Source organism: Perognathus longimembris, chromosome 4 (assembly GCF_023159225.1).
Source record: "Perognathus longimembris pacificus isolate PPM17 chromosome 4, ASM2315922v1, whole genome shotgun sequence".
NCBI classification, from domain to species: domain Eukaryota; kingdom Metazoa; phylum Chordata; class Mammalia; order Rodentia; family Heteromyidae; genus Perognathus; species Perognathus longimembris.
Genome location: NC_063164.1, coordinates 82,271,498 through 82,293,266, shown reverse-complemented (window position 1 = coordinate 82,293,266; position 21,769 = coordinate 82,271,498). Strand labels below are relative to the sequence as shown.

General features: G+C 36.7%; 1 protein-coding gene across 1 annotated transcript in view; it reads left to right on the top strand.

Annotated features, from left to right (window-relative positions):
• Positions 1–21,769, top strand: part of Thsd7b (thrombospondin type 1 domain containing 7B) — an 873,729-nt gene that overhangs the window by 454,816 nt on the left and 397,144 nt on the right. The window contains exons 8-10 of the mRNA XM_048345548.1: positions 8,587–8,778; positions 10,379–10,613; positions 20,737–20,852. Coding sequence (XP_048201505.1) covers positions 8,587–8,778; positions 10,379–10,613; positions 20,737–20,852 — 543 coding nt within the window. The remainder of the gene's footprint in view (positions 1–8,586; positions 8,779–10,378; positions 10,614–20,736; positions 20,853–21,769) is intronic.

Sequence of the window (21,769 nt, the reverse complement as noted above, 5' to 3'; positions counted from 1 at the left end):
TACCACTTTGAGCCACAGCACCACTTCCAGTTTTCTGGTGGTTAATTGGTTGGAAATAAGAGTCTCACAGACTTTCCTTCCCAGACTGGCTTCTAGGAGAAAAGCTGTCAGCAAGTTTCAAGTAGCTGTTTTCAGGTATTGGGCAGGGCTGTCATAGGTCTTTTAATGTACAGTATTAACATGATCCAGGACTCTACACTGGCCAGTTTCTTGATCAGAGGGAGGATCATAGGGGACATGTGGAGGACACTGTCCACATGTGGACATGAAGGTCCAGAGCTTTCTTTTAGTCTGTATCATGAGCACTATGCTAAGGAAACTGTGCATGGAAATTTTACAGGCTAAAGAAAAAGCAAAAATCCAGAGTATGGCAATCTACTTAGGCACAGAGTGGGATAGTATGTCAGTTATTAACTCTTCTTGAAGTGATACAAGTGAAATACTTGCATATCATCTCCTGTGGAATGTGGAAATGCTGACTACCCAGGGAAACAAAGGTTTAATTGGAGTCAGGTATAAGTGAGTATCAAGTATATAGACAAACAACAATGCTGACCTGTAACAAGAATCATGGAAATCAGTGGGTGCAATTTCAAAAGTTAAGTAATGCCCCACATAGATCTGTTTAGTTTAATTAGAGAACAGATAAAGTCCCCAAGACCATATACAGCACTGATGCATATGTGTTATTTAGACTGAAAAGAAGGATGGAAGATTCAAGAGAGAACATCTAACTCAGTCTAGCAAAATAAATACCAGTAAACAGGTACTTAAAAAGGTATTATGTAGGATCAAGGAGGAGGTGGGAGACAGAAGAAGAGAGGAAGGTAGAAAGAATTCAGTCATAGAGTTCAAAGAGACTCAGAAATATGGTGGGATTGGGAAAGATGTGGGAAAACGATGAAAAAGGTGAAACTGTTCATGATGCATTCTGTTTGCCAGGCAGTAGTGGCTCATGCCTCTAATCCTAACTACCCTGGAGGCTAAAATCTGAGGATTGTGGTTAGAGGCCAGCCAAAGCTTCAGTGATTTCTCTTTGAATATTCCTGCATCTTTACTATATTTTTATCTGAGTTTGTGTTACTTTTGTATTATCAATGGTACTGTTTGTGCTTTGTGTCACTACTTTACCATTCTCCTTTGTGTCCTTGCCTACATCACTCCTTTATTTCTTCATTTTGTACAGTTTCAGATCTGTTGGGATTTTGACTTATTTTATTCCTTCCTGTGGTATTATTCTAAACTTCCCACTCTTTTGGTCTTATTCCTTCTGATTCTAACTTAACTAGTAATGAAATAGTGAACAGTGTATAATCCTTCCCTACCGTTTGACATTAAAAGGATACAAAGAGAAAGCCATATTCAATATATAAAGCAAAAGGCAATATAATAAGTGGATAAGATAAAGCTTGTAAGATCATAGATTTGTTTCTCAATCTCAGCTCAGATACTTACTAGATGTATAAGTAAGAAACAATGAGCAAGGGGCCCAGCTTCTCTGTGCCTCAGGTGTAATAACAGTGCCAGACTAATGATGTTAATACAGATATTCAATAAAACCGTACATTTCTCTTCCGATATACATGAACAAGGCACATAGATATGCATTTCTGAATTTATTAATCACATTGCTAGCAGCATTAGGATGCTATGAGTAGGATTTTGTTTTGCCCTTAGCTTTGTCCCATATTTTATGGACTGAAATACAAATACTTTCTTGGTTGATTAGAATCATAGTCCACAAGTGTCCAGAGGCAACTTGCTTTTGAGGGAGTACCATTTAGATTCAAAAGATGAGATAATTAAACTCATATGGAGTCTGCTGAATTTCTTCTCTTCTGGATGCTATCTTACTTAGCTGTTGGCAAGCATTTAATCATTTATTGGCATTATTTTCTGAGATTTAAATAGGATATAACATTTTATGACATGTAGAATAGTTTTGATAACTTTCATTATTTTCACTAGATAGGATTAATAGTACACAAGATGAAATATCAATAATGTACCAAATGTGCATTATTTTTTGAAGAGTTAAGGCAGTTTGAAGTTTATATAATAATACAATGCTAGTCTACTTTTAAATCATATTGCTGAACTGAGCTCTTTCATTTGTGTATTTGGCTTACTTTGGTTTCTAGACAGAATCTCACTACATAGCCAATTCTGTTTTGGAACTTGTAATCCTCCTATTTCATATGGATTATTGTTTTGTGTCACCATGCATGCCTTTACTGTAGATTTGTGTATGCCTGGATTTATTTTTCTTTGTGTTCAAATCTTTGCTATTTTTGCTTTTATTTTCAGGATATTTATAACCTATGGTCAGAATCTAAAAATTACAGAGTAGGATATTTATTCAAGAGGAAATGGAAGCCCATAATATTAGGCTCTAGTTCCATAATGGTCATAAAACAAAGAATGTCACAGGGTATTGGATAGAGATTATGTAAGGATTAAATTCATCTGATGTAGGCATTCTGATTTCTGATAATTGAATCTGTGTTCAGTTTTAAAATAATGACTTAAAGATAAGAATGATAACTCATTCCTATAGTCCTATTTTTGTGGGAAGGTAGATATAGAGATTATGGATCAAGGCTGACCCACTAGATAGAAGTTTGTTAGACTCCATCTCAACCAACAGCTATTCAAAGTGGTGTGTACAGTTATCCTACCTGTAAGGGAAGAACAAGCTTGGATTATGCCCAGGCTGGCTAAACACACATAAGGAAAAACTCTACTTAAAAATAACCAGTGTAAAAGTGACTGGAGGTGGGACTACAGTGGTAGAGCATCTACCCACCTCCCGGAAGACATAATTCATAAAAAGGCACTAAATTCTGCTTGATTAATGGCTACAGAAAGCCTACAATTTACATTTTAAGTAGTTTGTACATTTGAAAAAGAATAAAATATTTTAAGGAACATTGAAGTTATGTATGATGATATACACTTGTAATTTCAGCTATTCGGGAAGAAAATTCACAAATAAGAAGCTGTAATTTCAGCTATTCGGGAATAAAATTCACAAATAAGAAGCTAGCCTCAAACTTGCCATGCGCAAGCCAATAGCTGAAAAATGTACAAAGGAATGGTAATAGCTCAGTATTAGGTCACTTGCCTAGCATGCAAGAATCCTCAGTGCTGCAAATTACCAATGAACAATAAAAAATAAGAAAAATTAAAAACTGAGTGTACTGGGCTGGGGATATGGCCGAGTGGCAAGAGTGCTTGCCTTGTATACATGAAGCCCTGGGTTCAATTCCCCAGCACCACATATACAGAAAACGGCCAGAAGTGGCGCTGTGGCTCAAGTGGCAGAGTGCTAGCCTTGAGCAAAAAGAAGCCAGGGACAGTGCTCAGGCCCTGAGTTTAAAGCCCAGGACTGGCCAAAAAGAAAAAAACACACACACACACACAAAAACTGAGTGTACTTGTATCTTCAAGCATTTTTCTCTGGTCTGAGTACCTTGATTTTAGCAGGGAAAAGGCAGGCATTAGAATAAGTAGAAATGTGCACTTTAGCCAGGGATTGGCCATCTGGCTTTCTGTGGCCTTGTCCCTAGAATCACAGCAACTGATATTGTGTTACGAATATAATCTTGGAGTTTCACTTATAAGCATAAATAAAAAATAACTAAAATCAAATACTCAGAAAAGTACAATTACATTCGTGTTTATAGTAACACTATTAAGAATATTTCAAAATATGATAAAGTATTAATATCTATCAACATGTTAACAGATAAATAAATTCTAGTTATACATAGAATGTGAGTCATAAAATAAAATGAGGTACTCGAACACGCTACAATGTGCATCTGTTTTTTCTTTCTCTCTACATACACACACACACACACACACACACACACACACACACACACATATATGCACATAGTCAGTCGTGGGGCTTAAACTCTGGGCCTGGGTGCTGTCCCCGAGCTCTTCAGCTCAAGGCTAGAGCTCTATCACTTCTAGTTTTCAGATGGTTAATTGGAGACAAGAGTCTCACAGTCTCTCCTGCTAAGGTTGTTTTTCAACCCTGATCCTCAGATCTCAGCCTCCTGAGTAGCTAAGATTACAGGTGTGAGCCACCAGAATCACACTCAAAATATATTAATGAAATTTATTTGGTCACTACTTGAAATTGGTAAGTCAATCAAAACCAAATGTAAATTAGTAGTTTCCAGGGACTGAAGAGTGGAAGTAATGGGGAGATAAATTCATATATGGCTTTAATTTGGAGCAATGAAAGTATTTCGTAATTAGATAGAGGTGGTGACTCTTCCCCATTGGTACTATTCTAAAGACTGCTGAATATTTATTTAAAATTATTTTTTGGAGCTGATGTGGTAATGCATATCTGTAATTTTACTTTGTCTGAAGGTGGAAATAGGGAGGTCAGTCTGAGGCCGGTGCAGATAAGTTTTAGTGAAAGACCTTTATCTGACAAATGAACTGAATGCAAAAGGACTACAGAGTGACTTAAATAGAAACCTTGGGTTCAAATCCCAGCACTGAAAACATTTTAAATTAATAAAAGTAAATAGTTAAATAATTCTGTTATATAAATTCCATCAGATTGAATTATTTCTGAAGAGCTTAAGTGAAAAGGTTGAAGTAGTATCCAATATTCCTATAATCTCAATTAGTTTATACAAGTCTACTCCTTCCTGAGAGAGCAAAGAATGTTATTATCGATCTCAAGAAGTCTGGTGAGGATTCAGAATAATTTTATAGAGTCTTCTTGAATGATGAATCCAATTTCCCTCTTAAATATCTTCTACTTTATTAGGCATTAGAGTATCCAAACTTGTGAATAATCACTTTTAATGGTTAAGCTCCTGTCTCATGTGCTGCTTTATTTTCCATGCCAGCTTAAGATTTCAGTAGGTCTCATTGATCCGTACCAGAAATCAAAACTGGAAAGCATAAGTGCTTCTCATGTGGCATATTTTGTATAGAAAATGGGAACATAGTTATACTATCATAGACAGACAGAAAAGGTTTTTAAAGCACAGCTGCTTTATTTTGGCTTATAAATGGTTTTGATTTCCCAGCCAAATCAATCGGGTGATCTGGATAATTATAAATATGCTTTGTATTTATGTAAGCCTATGAACACAATGGTGATAGTTATTTATATCCTATCTAACTGGAAAAACTAGTGCTTTTCATAGTTCTGACATAAATATCAGAATTTTTCTCATAAAGAACATCCTTGGGCTATGTTGGTAGGCATCGTTTTATACACTTTAAGGTTTTAACATATTGAGCACCCTCCATTTGTTAGCTGACAATAGATATGTCATATAAGTGATCTTTGATCTTTAGACATCCCTGAAGAGTGAAAGTTATTATTACAATAAGGTAATTGAGTTCTCTGAAGTTGAGTGATCTCCTCAAGAGCATACGTGCTTATGATTTCACTTCTTAGTACTTAACCTGTGTCTTGTTAGAATACATCGCAGGTAGAATTTGCTGTATGGCTTTTCTTTGTCATGATTTCTTTTACAAAACAAAACATGAGAATCGTACTCTGCTTATGACTGTTAGTTTGGCTTTCATCAGGAAACTATTCTGTGTGCTCACAATCCTGAATTACCCTTACGAGATAAACTATCAAAATGTTTGTGGTAGTTTTGACATTTAACTGCCATGGGGTTAGGGACATATCAGTTTATGAGAAAGCTTAGATTTTGCAAATATTGGAGCTTCTGAAGTAGATGCAGAAGGCTCTGAATGTGTGACAACTGGAGAGGACACTTAATTTAGGTCATGCAAAATGCAAACAAGTAGGAACTTGAGAAGGCAGATAAATCCAAACTTGTATTCTTCGAGGTCTTCCAGAATTTGATGTTAAACCTTCCAGTGTGGAATTTCCCTTCTCCTCATGAGAGGAGCAATTGCTTTCCAATTGCTCTGTTTTTCCCACAGTATACCTTTTTTGTATCTTCTCTTGCCTGAGATGCTCATTCTGTTTACTCCTGTCTCAGCTTTTGTCTGGGTCCTCTGAAAGCATATCATGCCATTATTCAATAGTAGTTTCACAAGTTACTGCGGTGTTTTCTTTTTTACCTGAGCCACACATTTGCAACTTGCCATTTACTTTTAGACTCCTCATTATTTTTTAATGTGTTTATAGCTTACTTGTATCAGTAACCATGAGCTCTAATAGGAGGTAAAATAACCTAAGCTACTTTTATCCCATCATATATATTGGGCCTAGTATGTGCACAGAAAATAATAGTTTATAATCTTATAATAATTTTTTGGTAATACAAGCTTGAACTCAGGGCCTTGCACTTTGTTCAGCTGGCTTGTTTGGTTGGTACTCTCGCTATGTTTCTTGCTAGCATTGTACTTGTTAATTGGAAATGAAGTCTCACGACTTTTTCTTCCCATTTTGAAAGGGGAAAAATCCTGCAGCTCTCAGTTCCTGAGTAGCTATGATACAGGCTTGAACCACTAGCAAGAGCTAAAAATATGTTTGTCTTCAAGCATAATATTAAATCCTAATTCTTTCAAGATATTCCTTAATTAAGTATGGTCATTGATAAAACATTATGAGAAAACACCCACATCCCTCCCAGAAAATTTCCAATGCCTATTTACATTTCAACACTAAGTTCTTCAGTAATGAGACCAATTTTTCTATATTTAACACAAGACTTCTCAACTCCTACAACACTCATTTTTCTTATAAGACTCCTACTAATTTATCTTATCTCTTGAAAATATTTTTTGCAAGGAATTGCTTTACAGAGGTTTGAGTAAAAATTATGCTAACAATATTCACAAGTATTGGAGTTAATTTTTATTTTAAAATACTAAGTGATAGATCAGGTTGGGCTTGCCTGCTTTATCAGTAGAAAGGAACTCATTGCCTCTATGTTCTCTTGGTGTGTATAGGTGGAGGTGTGCATAGTGTGGGTACAACTTGAAAACAGATTGAAACTGAAAAGGGAATTATTGATTGGAACCAGTCTTTCAGCTTGATTATCTGCTAGAATCTCTATTACTTCTCATAATATGCTTGAAAAGTTTTATTTGTACCTCAAGGGCAATGAGCCTGCCTTCATTTACAAATATGAATGCAGATATCATTCTTGCACTTTCTTCGCCTTCCAGCATTCTTGCTGACTGTCAGCTTGCTTTACTTTCTCAGAAGAAAGAATATCCATTTCCTTGGCATTAGATACAGCATGGCTAATGGGAAAATGGAAGTTCGGGAGCAACAGAATTTCATGTGACTTCCAACACTGGTCTATAACTATGAGTCAGTGTTAATCTCTGAGCCTCTGACTCCATATCTGTAAGCAGAGAAAATCATCCAGTCTCTAAAAGCTTTTTATGGGGATGCCATCTATTATGCTAAGCCTTAGTGTGGCTTGCTCAACACAGTCTGGCACCAAGGAGATGTTCAATACATGCTAGCTCCCAGTTAATTTTCTGTGTGTGTCAGACAGATCATAACATCAGACTTCCAATGTTTTGAAGTAATTCAGACAAAAATGTTTTTCTCCAATAGTTTCCATCCCACATTTTATGTTGTCATTTCAAATAATAAATGACATCTCTATTCTTTCTGTTCTCTGTTTTTATGAGGTGGTTGTGAAGAATGGGGAATAATACAAAATGACTTATTTTCTCTAAAGAATTGTAATAAGAGCAAATAAATAACATTAAGAATTTATTTTTAGAAATCATTTTAACCTTTTGGATGTAAAAGCAAGTTGAAAATGATCATACTATCCCTTATCATCAGTTAGTTGTTAAACATTACCCCTCATTTATTTTCTGAAAACCTTGTTTCATAATATGATATCAGAAGATTCCTCATAGTACTTAAAAAATACTATGACAATAGCCAAATAGATAAATCTTGATATTTTCCATGTCTTCGAGTACTTGTGTTTTGGTTTATGAGTTCATTAAATTGTTCAAAAAGGACCAACTGTCTTAGGACAAACTTTTGGTTAGCTTTTAAATTTGTATCAATATATTATGTAATTTCTATTACAGGCCCATTGAATTTTAGTTTTGGATTATTTACCTCCAGGCACAAGGAGGAAAAATTCATCTGAGGGTTACATCCTTAAAGATGAAAGCAACATCGAAAAAGCAGAATGGCAACATTTCTCTTTGTAGTGTGGCTTGTAATGTCCAGTGTAATTTGTGGTTTGCAGGCCACTGTGACCTCTATTTTGAGGAAAAGTGTATACTTGTTATACTTGGTTGTTAATACATTATTCATTGTGATCACTAGTCATGGTTATTGCCAGCCATCGATGGCTACACTGTTTCACAAGAAGCCAATGTTGTCCCTATAAAGGATGACAAATAGGAATTTTACAGTGGAATCTACCCTTAAATGCCAAATTATGTCTTGGCAGTTGTTCTTGACATAAACGTTATAGATAGCTGCAGTAGCCATCATTCTTTGTACTACATCGATTTAGACAATGGGTGATGTTTTCTGAGCTAAACTGAACTAATTGAGCATGCGGTGAACCTAAATGTTCCTTGTACTGGCCTTGATTTTGCATTAATCAGAATCTGTGTTGAACTGGTTCGTTTCAGGAGAAGATGTATCAGGGAGCTTCTGCCCAGTACCTCCTCCTCCAGAAAGGGTGGTTTGTGAAATTCCTTGCCGAATGGACTGCGTAGTCAGCGAGTGGGCAGTGTGGTCATCTTGTTCCCAGTCTTGTTCAAATAAAAACTCGGATGGGAAGCAGACTAGGTCAAGATATATCTTGGCATTGGCAGGAGAAGGTGAGAGAAAATTCCTCTGGATTCAATAGTTCTATGACCATTCTCACTATTTCCATAAGTAACTGAGAAGGTACCTATTGATGATTTCACTATTTTTGGAAACCAAATTAACAGCATTATTTCCTCCTTACTCCTCTATTTTATCTCTCTTGTGTTCACATACTCACATGTTTGAGCTCATACTTACATTTGGTCCCTATCAACCAACTGAATATTATTGATTACATTCCTTAGAGATGATAGCAAAGTTTGATTGGCACATACATTGATTCACATAGCTGGGACAATTGGAAACATAATTGGATCATCTACTAAAAAGGAGTTCTAAATTAGGAATCAGGAGACATGGCTTCTCGACCAAAACCTGCCAACACCACCAGCAAGCTAGCTGATCCATGGCCCCTGGTCTCTGATCTGTCATGTTGGCATCCTGGAGTCAGGGAGAGAACATGAAAGCTGTGAAGACGGCTTTGAAGAAGGTAAAAAGTACACTGGGAATGCTAATTGTGACATCAGAACAAATGAGAGGAGCAACTGCACCTGTCACTTACTGAGATGGTCTCTGTCCCCAGATACACACTGTAGTCCTTTCATGTCCTCCCCTGGCTTCCTCTGCCTTTTGCCCCATTTGAACAGCAAGATAGTGAGGACACTGGCTGTGAGGAACTTCTTAAACAAGATCGTGTTCTGTGATCCTGAGAAATGGGGACAGGGTCAAAATGAAGGTAGATGTTCATAATCTTAAAGTACAGTTGCTTCCCCTCTTATCTTTTGTATTTCTAGTAGGGGAAAAGTCAGTTATATTTAATTGGAACAGAAATTGAGAAGAATTACAAATTAAGGTTACAAATCTTGGGCATTTGACCTGTTGAATAAAACATTATTTCATGGAAGATCAATACTTTTGAAAAACACCTCTTCTTACATTGGTATAAAAATGTGAAAGGAGAGGCAGTAATGAAATTTGATTATCTGATTCACCCCAGAGTGTAAGGATACACATCTGGCTGGTTTCCCTGCTAGCAGATAGCACATTGACAGATGCTATTTCAGAGTTTAAGGATGAGCTCCTTCCTGCCAAACTTTAGCAGATACTACTGGATTTCTCAAATTGCAGACTATACTGCTTGGTGGGAAATAGGCAGCTTAAATGGCTCTCTGAGAAACACGATGCCTTTCTAAGAAAAGGGAGTTTTGACAGTATGTGTGCTTCAATGTAATATCATTTCAATATTATGGGCTATTCTGTTGAACTGACTTTTTTTAGGTATAATAATAGTAAAAGAAAAGTGTATTTATTTGGGATGTGTGCTCCACATGTGGGTATCAGGGCCAATTAACTGAATACTCTCTATTTTGTGAATTCCTACCTGTTCTTTGGGAAAGAGGAGTATAATGTATTATCCTCACTTTGTGGCTCAGGACAGAAATACTTGCTCTTAGAAGGGGAAGAGTTATTCAGTGTGGCAGTTCTGAGGGCCATTAAGATAGCAAACACACACACACACACATACATGCACACAAGTATGCAAGCACACACAAAAAGAACAAGAACAACATCAGCAATTATGTTTTCTACTTTATTCTAATTTTTTGGCAGGTGGAAAACCATGTCCTCATAGTCAGGCCCTCCAAGAGTACCGTTTATGCAATGACCATTCCTGTGTGCAGCTCTACTGGGAGACATCGCCTTGGGGTCCTTGTTCTGAAAACACATTGGTAACAGCACTGAACGCAACCATTGGCTGGAATGGAGAAGCAACCTGTGGCGTGGGCATTCAGACACGAAAAGTCTTCTGTGTCAAGAGTCATGTTGGACAAGTGATGACCAAAAGGTATTTTCAAGTTATTACTAAAGTGCGTGCATTCATTGTATAACTGAATACTTTTAGGTGAAAGCATTTATTAAACATCTGACATGTGTAAGATCAAGGATGCTTTTGTTTTTGTTCTTGATACTTGACCTTCAGAGACTAAACCATGTGCTTTAAACAAACAAAGAGAAGCAGAATTGTGGGATGTGTATCACATTGTGCATTTATTATAAGCATGTTAGTTAATGGATAAATGCAAATAACGCATCAGACAACAAATGTGTTTGAAAGATCAAATAAGTTTTCTTGAGCTGACATGAGTAGTTTTGACTCTTTTTTTTTTTTTTTTTTTTTTTTTGGCCAGTCCTGGGCCTTGGACTCAGGGCCTGAGCACCATCCCTGGCTTCTTCCTGCTCAAGGCTAGCACTCTGCCACCTGAGCCACAGAGCCCCTTCTGGCCGTTTTCCATATATGTGGTGCTGGGGAATTGAAGCCAGAGCTTCATGTGTAGGAAGCAAGCACTCTTGCCATTAGGCCATATTCCCAGCCCCAAGTTTTGACTCTTTTTAAATCATACAAATGCTAGGTAAGCATGTAGTTTCTGCATTTTGAACTATGGTGTTATGTTTCTGTCTTCTTCAGTTTCTGTATATCTTTCCTGCAGTGCACTAATAAATGCAATGACTTTGACTGGCCTCATTCTTGCCTTCAAATAGGATGCAAGTTTGTTACCGGTCAGAAAATAAGATATAAAAAAATTAGAGAAAGGAAAATATTAACTGGTCGGTAAAATAAAGAATTCAGAAAAGTTGATGAAGAATTGCAGTAGATAAGAGGGAAAAATATTTGACAGGAGAATCAAGTTTATCAATAGATGTATGCTTAGATACATGTCCAGGTAGCACAGCTAGGAAAGGAGAACACATATGGCAATATGCTATGCTTAAAGATAGGATAATGGATCTACTTGTGAGATTTCCTTAGTGGCCATATCTGGAGATGCCACCCCAACCACAGTAGAGGTGGGTCACCAGGATGGGCTAGGGCAAGCTTTGGTCTATAGTGGTAAGCGCAGCACCTTAGTCCATCCTCATGAATTTTCAAGGTAAAATGAAACCTATTTCTTTACGATGCTCAAAGCATGTAAGCTAAGAGTCATTGTTGTCATGCTCGGGACTGGTGGGAAAAAGCAAGAGGAACTAATGAAGTCAAGGCTCAGAAAAAAAGTAGAAAAGTAGGCAGAACATATTCTGGGGGCATCCAATGCATTCTGCCGACTCATTCCTAACACCTCTGCTTTTCCTGGAAACATAGGAAAGTAACATTTGTTCTTCTGTCTAATTCAGTGCAACTTGTGTTCCTGCTCTTAGAACTAAAGCAACTGAATAGTTTTATTGTGAGCATCATGGTGAAGGGCTCTGATTCTTCCATGGAAGCCACTTTGGTTATAAGGAAAGTCATAGAAGTTCAGTTAAGGGAAACAAACTGCCTATGAGAGAAATAGTGCAGCCAGGCTGCATCCTGCCTAATGCTGGTGTGCAAACATCAGTGAGCCACGTAGTTTTGAAAACACTCTCAAAGATAAAATGCTTTGAAAATTATGAATAGCCAACTTGACCTTTTGTTCTCAATGTGGTTTCTACAAGGTTGGTGTTGTTGCAACCCAGGCTCTGGCACAGTGTGGCATGGAGGTAGTGTCCCATAAAACTTTCTGGAATTCGGTAGTAAAATAGACCTGGGTAAAGAGAACTAATAAGGTTTGAGAAGTATAGAATGGGAGAAGCTGATATTTATCCTATGCTTTAAGAAAATATACATTACATAACATGATACATGTTAGCAAATATGACCTGCTCTGATTAACCCAAAAATGTGCTTTCTGTCCTAATCTTTAATTTTACATTACTTGTGATGTTTGGGGGCATACTATATCAAATTGCACAAGTTGTGTTTTCTCAACTTATTGGTAGTTATTGTAACACCTGAACAAAATGTATCCATTATTCAATGGAATCATATATGAACATGGAAAACAGCATTTCATCTCACATAAGTCCTGCAATAATTTCACAGAGTTGTGGTGAAATACGAAAATGTTTTTAATAGTTTATACAGACATGAGAACTCCTTTTTTTTTTTTTTTTTTTTTTTTTTTTTTTTTTTTTGGCCACTCATGCTGCTTGGACTCAGGGCCTGAGCACTTTCCCTGGCTGCTTTTTGCTCAAGGCCAGCATTCTACCTCTTGAGCCACAACACCACTTCTGGCTTTTTCTGTTTATGTGGTACTGACGAATCAAACCCAGGGCTTCATGCATGCTACTCAAGCACCCTACCACTAAGCCACATTAACAGCCTGAGCACTTCTTTTATCTGAAAAAATTTCAGTCCTGAGAAATTTACTATGTCCTAAACTTTCAGTTTAATAAAAGACACTCCATGTTATGGAAATGATTGTTATATCACTGTAACTACTTTCAACGTGCTATGTGTAACCGTAGCTTCTATTATTGATGATCTTCTTGTATCCCCTACCAGTGGTGTACCTGCACTAACTCTATCTTATCTGAGTACATTGGAAACCATGTATACTGGTATTAGAACTAGAAAACTGAAAGGGAATACCAAAATCGAGAGACACAGGGTAAAAAAGACAAATGACTACAAAAGCAATACTTGCAAAACTGTTTGGTGTAAATGAACTGAACAAGTCATTGTGGGGGGGGAGGGTAAAGGGGAAGTGGAGGGGCAATGAGAGAGGAGGTAACAAACAGTACAAGAAATGTATCCAATGCCTAATGTATGAAACTGTAACCTCTCTGTACATCAGTTTGACAATAAAATTTTTTTAAAGATACATGAAATATTAGACTGCATATAAAAGTATAACTTAGGGGTAAAGTAAGATATATTTCAAATACTATAAACTATTATTATTGTGAATTATGGTAAGAAGATGTAGCATGCTTGAACTTGAATCTCTCTTTCTAAAAGATTTTAGAATTGAACTGTGACAGGAGAAATCTACATGACATGAACATAATCGGTTCATTCCTTAGGAAAAGGAATAGGAATTGAGACGGACATCTACTAAATGAATTATCATTACCTCTTTAGAGACCTATTTACATAGGAAAAATTGAGTCAGTGCTCAAAAAATGCCCTGGATTTCCTCTTGTAACTCATTATTACTTTCAACAAGAGGTTTTTTTTTTTGGGGGGGGCAGCTGCATCTTTTTAACCTTTTTATTTTCAAGCTGATGTACAGAGGGGTTACAGCTTCATATATAAGGTAATGAGTACAGTTCTTGTCAAACTTGTTATCTCCTCCCTCATTTTCCTCCCACATTCCTTCCTCCCCAATCCTTCCTCTTGCAAGTTGTACAGTTAGTTTACATATTGTCTTGTAAGTATTGCTGTTGTATTGGTTCACACTTTGTCCTTTGTCTTATCACTTTGATGTTCCCCTTCCCTTCCCTGACTCAGGAAAACATATGTACAATACTCAGGATACCAAAATCAAATACACTGACTATAGGGGCTAACCCATAGGGAAGATAAGCAAACAAAAAAAGAAATAACTTCACATAGTGCTTTAAAAATAACAACAACAATGATAGAACACTTGTTTCCATATTAGAGTTCATTTTGCTTAGCTTCATCTTCTGTGATCATATGTACACAGCTATTGAGCTATTGATCATCTTCTAGGACTATCCCAGATATATACTGATTATTACTAATGAGGGAAACCGTAGAGTCTATGTTTCTTTGGGTCTGGCTCACTTCACTTAGTATGATTTTGAAGTTTGGTACTGATACTTCTCCAGCACTGTTCTTCTTGCTAAGGACTGTTTTTGATATTCCGGGTCTGTTATTGAACAACAGTTTTTAAAAAGGTTCTTTAACAACACCAGTTTACTCAAATATTGGGATTTAAAAATACAATATTGCCAGAATTTTATAGTATATTTCACATGCATATTTGTATTTATTTGAAATTTTATATACGTGAGACTGTAAAGTATAACAAGAGTAACTTCCAGTTTTGCTAAACTTCACCTAAATTTTTAAAGTTAAGCATACAGATGTTCTCCTAACACAGACACACAGAACACACACACACACACACACACACAAACACACACACACACACACACACACACAGAGACAGAGAGATTGAGAGTGAGGTAGATAGAAATGGAAAGATGGAGAGGGAGGGATGTTAACCCTAATTACTTCTCATTGCTAATTAGGCTAGGGACTTAATGAAATTTTAATAATACTGTATGTAAGTCTTCAAACAATCCGATTAAATATGAGCATCCTACATTGACCTTAGTCAATTTACTTAATTAAAATTCCACAAGGTTGTTCAGATTAATTGAGCTAAGATAATGGTATTTAATGTTCATTGAAGCACTCAGTGATATTATCATCATTGAAGTACTTTTTTTTTTTTGGCAGGGAGGTGGACTAGGAATTGAGTTGGGGACATCTTGCAAGCATGCTACAACACAGGCCATACTCACAGTCTTTTTTATACTTTTAGTTTATTTTTCAGATAATGTTTCTTTATAAAAATTTAAATAATTGTTATATAGTTATATAAAGATTTTCAACTAAATATGTCAATTTATGAGTACAAATTGTCATGATAGAATGGCTTGCCTTGAGCCACAATCCTTCTTCTAGCTCCCAAGTACCTGGGATAAAAGGCATGTTGATGATGAGAGGTCAGAAAGGAACACTGGCCTTACTCTTGTCAAAAAACATATGCTTTAATTTTGCTTTCCCTGAAAGCCAGTGAGAGGAAATAGATTCCCAGTAAATTGTGAAATCTTGGGGTTGGGGAGGGAAATAGAAAGAGGAAAAGAACAGTGTTTGCTAAAAATACCTTCATGTAGAGAAAAAGAAGTATGTCTTCATGGAATGAATGAGCTAAAATAATGCATTTTATTATTAAGCTCATTGCAGGACAAGACACAGTTTCCTGCATACCTGTAATGTTACTTTGGTGTCAGTGTAATTGTATAGGTAAAAATGTTCCTGTTGCGTGAGTAATAGAATTGATGGTATCAGAGAATGAACAGTAGCCAGCTACAATTGAACCAGAAGTGAGAGATTCTGGTGTTTTGTTTTGTTTTGTTTCATTATCCAATGTCTGTCAGTTGTAATGTCAAAAAGAATAACAACAATAACAGAGATGAAAAACACACAGATTCCAGCCTCCCAAAGTTCTTGATAAAATACTTTCTGTCTTCACGATGAAAACACCTGGCATTTTTTGTGAGATAGAGTAATAAATAGCTCCATTTAAACATTTAGTATATAAAAAGTTGGCAGATTTGCCCCATCAACCTGAGTGAGATGACTTTGTCATTCCTGGGTTCGTTGAGTGATCAGGGAGATGGAGCATTGTGAGTGCATCATGTAGTATGGCAGGTCCCATGGCTCAATTTGATGCATTTCAGTCCAGTGCTGAAGCCTCCAGGATGGAGCATCGCACTCAAGGCCAGGAAAATCTATATATGGAAATGGAACATATTCACACTTTATAAAACATAGTGCCATTTCATGGGTCACTGTATACTTGGAAGTAGAAAGCATAAGGTATGAGCTATAAAGACAAAGAGCCATACTTAGCTTACTTATTTAAAATTGGGATACATAATGTCCTGGATTAAATGGTTTTGAAGGGTGGGAGGAGTAAGCCAAATATCCTCCCCAAATTAATTTGCCTTTTATTTTCACAACATAAAATATTATGTAATGATTCACTTCCCACTACTATATATACACATTGAGAGAAGACCAGAAATTTTTAAAGTACAATATAAGGTGGGACTTCATCATCAAAACATTCAAAATTAGTGTTTGTGTAGTGTGTATTATACAGAAAACATAATAAACCATATGAATAGTGCAAAACACTATTAACAGCAACACAAATAATATCAAAAGCCTTGTTTTGTTTAGTCATGGAAATGATATAGAAACTAAACCTTACAAATTTTGGAAGTGGATGACATATTCTTGCTAATACACAATTTTAATTTATTTGGACACTGGTAGGAAATTCATGGAAATTGGAAATGTATGAAGTAACAGACAAGACATAGTTAAATAAGATGAGGAAGTTAGTTCGACTATATGTAAAAGGTAAGTCTTATTGGCAAATGAGGGAACAGGACAATTTCATACAGAAGAAAACATTTGGTCCTTTATCTGATTGAATTGTCCTCTTCCTTTCCTAGAAGGCCCTCAACTCATTGCTTCTGTAAAAAGCACAGTAACCTAAGCATGGCCTTTGTCACTGAAAGAATGATATTCTCAGTGTCTTGAGAACACACAGAGGAAAGGGAGTTTTAAAGAAAGTTGGAAAGATTCCAAGTGAGCCTTTATTATGAGTGATACTACTGAAGCCAATGTAATATCAACTCCTCAAGGGACTATGCTAGGCTAAAGTCATCACAATAGAAAACACAAAGGCCAACACTACAGATAATTCTCAACTCTTTCATGAATTTGTAGGGACTTCTTTTCCTACCTCTACAACCTTGAGAGCACAGGCAAAGAAGTACTAATAAAGCTGCAATCTTCACCTCATCATGTACTGGAGTGGTGGAAGACAGCTGAAGAACAAAACAACCTTTAATAGTCTGTGTGACTGTGTGTGTGTGTGCGTGTGTGTGTGCACGCGCGTGTGCACGCATGCATGTGCGTGCATGCTCACATGCTGCACTTACGTGCAGGAGTATTTAGTAAGAATGTAATTGACAGGATTTAATTTCTTCTGTGGTCCACGCATTTTTATTTATATGTATTTTGTTAAAGTATTATATGTTCCATAGAAGTAAACAGATATATTGATGATGGAAACAAGTATGTTATAACTATCCCCTCTTCTAATTGTACCCTGTTTACTAAGCACACCCATTTCTTTTTGGCAGTAGTCGAGTTTGAACTTAAGGCTTTCCACTTGCTAGACAAATGCTTTACCAAGTACTTGCGCTATTCCTGCAGTCTACAGCAACTTGCAGTTATTATTTTCTCTTTATTTTTTTCTGAGTAAGCATTCACTTAGTCCACCAATAATAATAATAACAGTAGCAGGCTTTTTCATCTCTCTCTTCATAAGTGCTCTAGTTGTGTTAGGACAACTCTACTCTCATGAATTAATCACTTCCCAAAGGCTACCACTCTGAAGACCATCATACTAAGATAGGAATTTAAAACATGAACTTAGAGCTTCCATCCATAACAACCTTGTATACTGTTCCATTTAGATTTAAATAAAGACTTAATTTGTCAGATAGGCTGGGGATATGACCTAGTGGCAAGCGTGCTTGCCTCTTATACATGAAGCCCTGGGTTCAATTCCCCAGCACCACATATACAGAAAATGGCCAGAAGTGGCGCTGTGGTTCACGTGGCAGAGTGCTAGCTTTGAGCAAAAAGAAGCCAGGGACATCGCTCATGCCCTGACTGAGTCCAAGGCCCAGGACTGGCCAAAAAAAAATTTGTCTGATAAGTATATCCAGTTTTCTGCTCATCCCCCATTCTTTACACATTCTATTTTTTGTTTGCTAATATGTTTGGTGGTTTTTGAAGTACTGAAGATGAAACTCAAGCCTGGTGCTAGGTAAGCACTTTTGCTTACCTTGGTCAAACCTCAATCCTTTCTTTTTCCTTTTTAAAATTTATATCCAAGTAGTGGTACAAAGGAGTTGCCATTTAACAAAGCAGTTCATGAATACAACATAGCTTGATCAATACCACCCAGCTCCCCTCCTTCAACATTCTTCCAAAACACACTAGCTTTTCTTCATTTTGCAGGTTATACATTGATTTCTTGACTGCATTCTCTCAGCCCCTCTTTCTCCTTATGATCCTTTGTTTTTTTTTTTTTTTTTTTTTTTTTTGGCCAGTCCTGGGCCTTGGACTCAGGGCCTGAGCACTGTCCCTGGCTTCTTCCCGCTCAAGGCTAGCACTCTGCCACTTGAGCCACAGCGCCGCTTCTGGCCGTTTTCTGTATATGTGGTGCTGGGGAATCGAACCTAGGGCCTTGTGTATCCGAGGCAGGCACTCTTGCCACTAGGCCATATCCCCAGCCCCATGATCCTTTGTTTTTGAGAATCTAGCTTTTTTTTTTTTTTTTTTTGGTTAAGAGTAGCCTAGAACTCTTAGCTGAGATTATAGATGTGTACAACTGCATCTACCTTATTATTGCAAGCAGAATTTTTGGATATCCCATTATAAAACAAAATTTAGTCTTCTAATCTTTGCATTCTTTCTGTTTTTAAAGTGCTCACCTTGTATACATGAGGCCATGGGTTCCATACCTCAGCACTGCATATATAGAAAAAGCCAGAAGTCACACTATGGCTCAAGTCGTAGAGTGCTATCCTTGAGCAGAAAAAAGCCAGGAACAGTGCTCAGGCCCTGAGTTTAAGCCCCTAAACTGGCAAATAAATAAATAAATTATGAAAACTTTAATTTTTATAATTAAGTTGATGAAGTCTGACATCAGTCAGATTCTTCTTCCTTGTTAGAAAACCCCACTTTCTTCCCTCTTCAACACTCATAATTAATTTCTTCATTAACTCTGTATTTAATATTTGAATAATCACTGTTTACTTGTTGGTCATTTTATGTATACTTGGTGGGAGTTTCTTACTGATTTGTCATTTGTTTGTTAGTATAGAATATATCAGCCCCTTATTTCCTTGTACTTTTATGTCCTGCATTTTCTGTCTTCTCCCCTAGTGAAAGTCTTGTAGTTATCTGTTTAATCACTAAACTTCTTAGTTTGGTGTTTGGGGCATCTTGGTTTTTGTTTTGTTTTATTTTTTTCAATTGCTTTATTTCCATGTGGTTTATGGTACAGTATTTATTATTTTTTGTGCTTCTTTGTGTCATATGAAATGATGAAATGAAGAAAATTTCTTCTACTACTATTGGTATTAATAGCAGTCACTAGTGTCACAAAAGTAAGGCACTGAGCTGAGCACTGGCCATCTGATACAATAATCATGCAAGTTAGCTTTAACACATACTGCATCTCTCTTCTTTGTAAGAGAGCCATGTGATTCAACAACAAAAACCAAATATACATCACAAAGTGTTTCTCTGCTATCCTTCCTATGTATCACTCATAAAAAATATTTTATGTGACTTTTAGACCATTGTACCCCCAAATAATCAAACAATGAAAACATTTTTGCTGCATTTTGGGTTTTGATTACTTCCAAGTGGTTGCACTGCTATTTTCATATTAATTATCAGTATAATAACAGAACTAATGTTTCAGAATTAATGTTTCATTACTTTCAGTCTGTCATATATTATTTGTCCTGTATCATCTATTTATTTTTCTTATGGGAAGTCTATGAATTAATTTAATGTTGTAGAACTTCACTAATGTTCAAAGATACATAATATTTTCCAAAGATTTTGATTTTTTTACCATCATGTCTGTATATTGTTTTATATTTTTCCCTTTTTTCTTTAGGAAATTAATAATTTGATATACTATCCTGAAAAACAATCACATTTCAAAACATGTTTCAAAATTGTTTATTCTTAAAAATCAAATTTGATTTGAATTGATGCTGATAGCAAGACACTTGTTTGTCATACCTCTTTCTTTCAGTAGTTGTAGGAATGCCTTTTCCTATTTTGTTCAAAAGTATTTTGATGTTTCCACTGAGAGAAGAAGTCTGCTTTGGGCTTTGCCTTTTGTTGTAGCTCCTGGACAAGAATACTCTCCTGGGGCTGGGGATATGGCCTAGTGGCAAGAGAGCTTGCCTCGTATACATGAGGCCCTGGGTTCGATTCCCCAGCACCACATATACACAAAACGGCCAGAAGTGGCGCTGTGGCTCAAGTGGCAGAGTGCTAGCCTTGAGCAAAAAGGAAGCCAGGGACAGTGCTCAGGCCCTGAGTCCAAGGCCCAGGACTGGCAAAAAAAAAAAAAAAAAAAAAAAAAAAAAAAAAAAAAAAAAAGAATCTTCTCCTCCCTTGCTCTTTCCTCATTTATAAAAAGAGCAAAAAGACCTTTGTATTTTCTGTACCAAAATCCTAGTTTACGTTAAATCCCTTACACTCTGCAGAAAACATTGATATGGTCTCTTTACCTCGACAGATGTCCAGACTCTACACGACCTGAAACTGTGAGACCTTGCTTTCTCCCATGCAAGAAAGACTGTGTTGTGACTGCTTTCAGTGAGTGGACTCCTTGCCCAAGGTCATGTCAACCAGGTAAGACTATACTGCTATGCTAGTGCTTCCTCCCCTAACCATCTGATCAGCAGCAGCACCACTCCTGGAAGAACAGGAGAAAGTAGGTTAATAAAGTACTGGACAAGCACAGAAGTTGACAATATAAGGTTTATATTTCTTTATTCTTCATGTTGACTACTTACATGTTTTTCAAGGCTTTTAGCTAGGATTTGTAATATCCAAACCTTAGATGAATACATAGGAATGTATTGTAGAAGTGACTCTCTAAGAATAGATCTTTTCCCCAGAGCTATTGAAATTCCCTGATGAAAGAGCTCATATGGAAATACAATTACCCATAGTTCCCTAGCTTAATTTTAGCCTAAAGGCTAGAGATAGTAACATATTCCTATTCTCCTAGACTCATGAGCCCAGCTTTGACCCCTGGGATTTTTACCACTGCCATAGTAAAACAGGTGAATCTAACAAAAATAAGGACCAAAAAAATACTGGCTTTATTTCCCAGAGCAGAGTGAGTGTATTTATCTCTAGCCTGTTCTTGGTAGTCATGTTCATTTGAGCAAGGGGTGTTTCTCATTCTGTTCTTGCACCAGCCTGCTGGAAGAAGCAAGGTTGTATAAAACTGTGAAGAAACAACCTCTCAGTGATCTAGAGTATTAGCATTTTTTCCTTATAGCATCTCAGCCAATTGCCTTTGACTCATAAATTTATAGCTTAACTTCATGAAAGTGCTATTAAAATAAGGTGACTACTGTAGAAGGCTGTCATTATCAATATCTTATTTACCATGGAGTGACATTTGTATACACCTTTAAAATCTTTATCACTGCCAAGAGCCAGCAGTTCACACGTGTAATCCTAGCTACTGAGGAGGCTGAAATTTGAAGATTGTGATTTGAAGCCAGCCCCGACAGGAAATTTTGTGAGAATCTTAT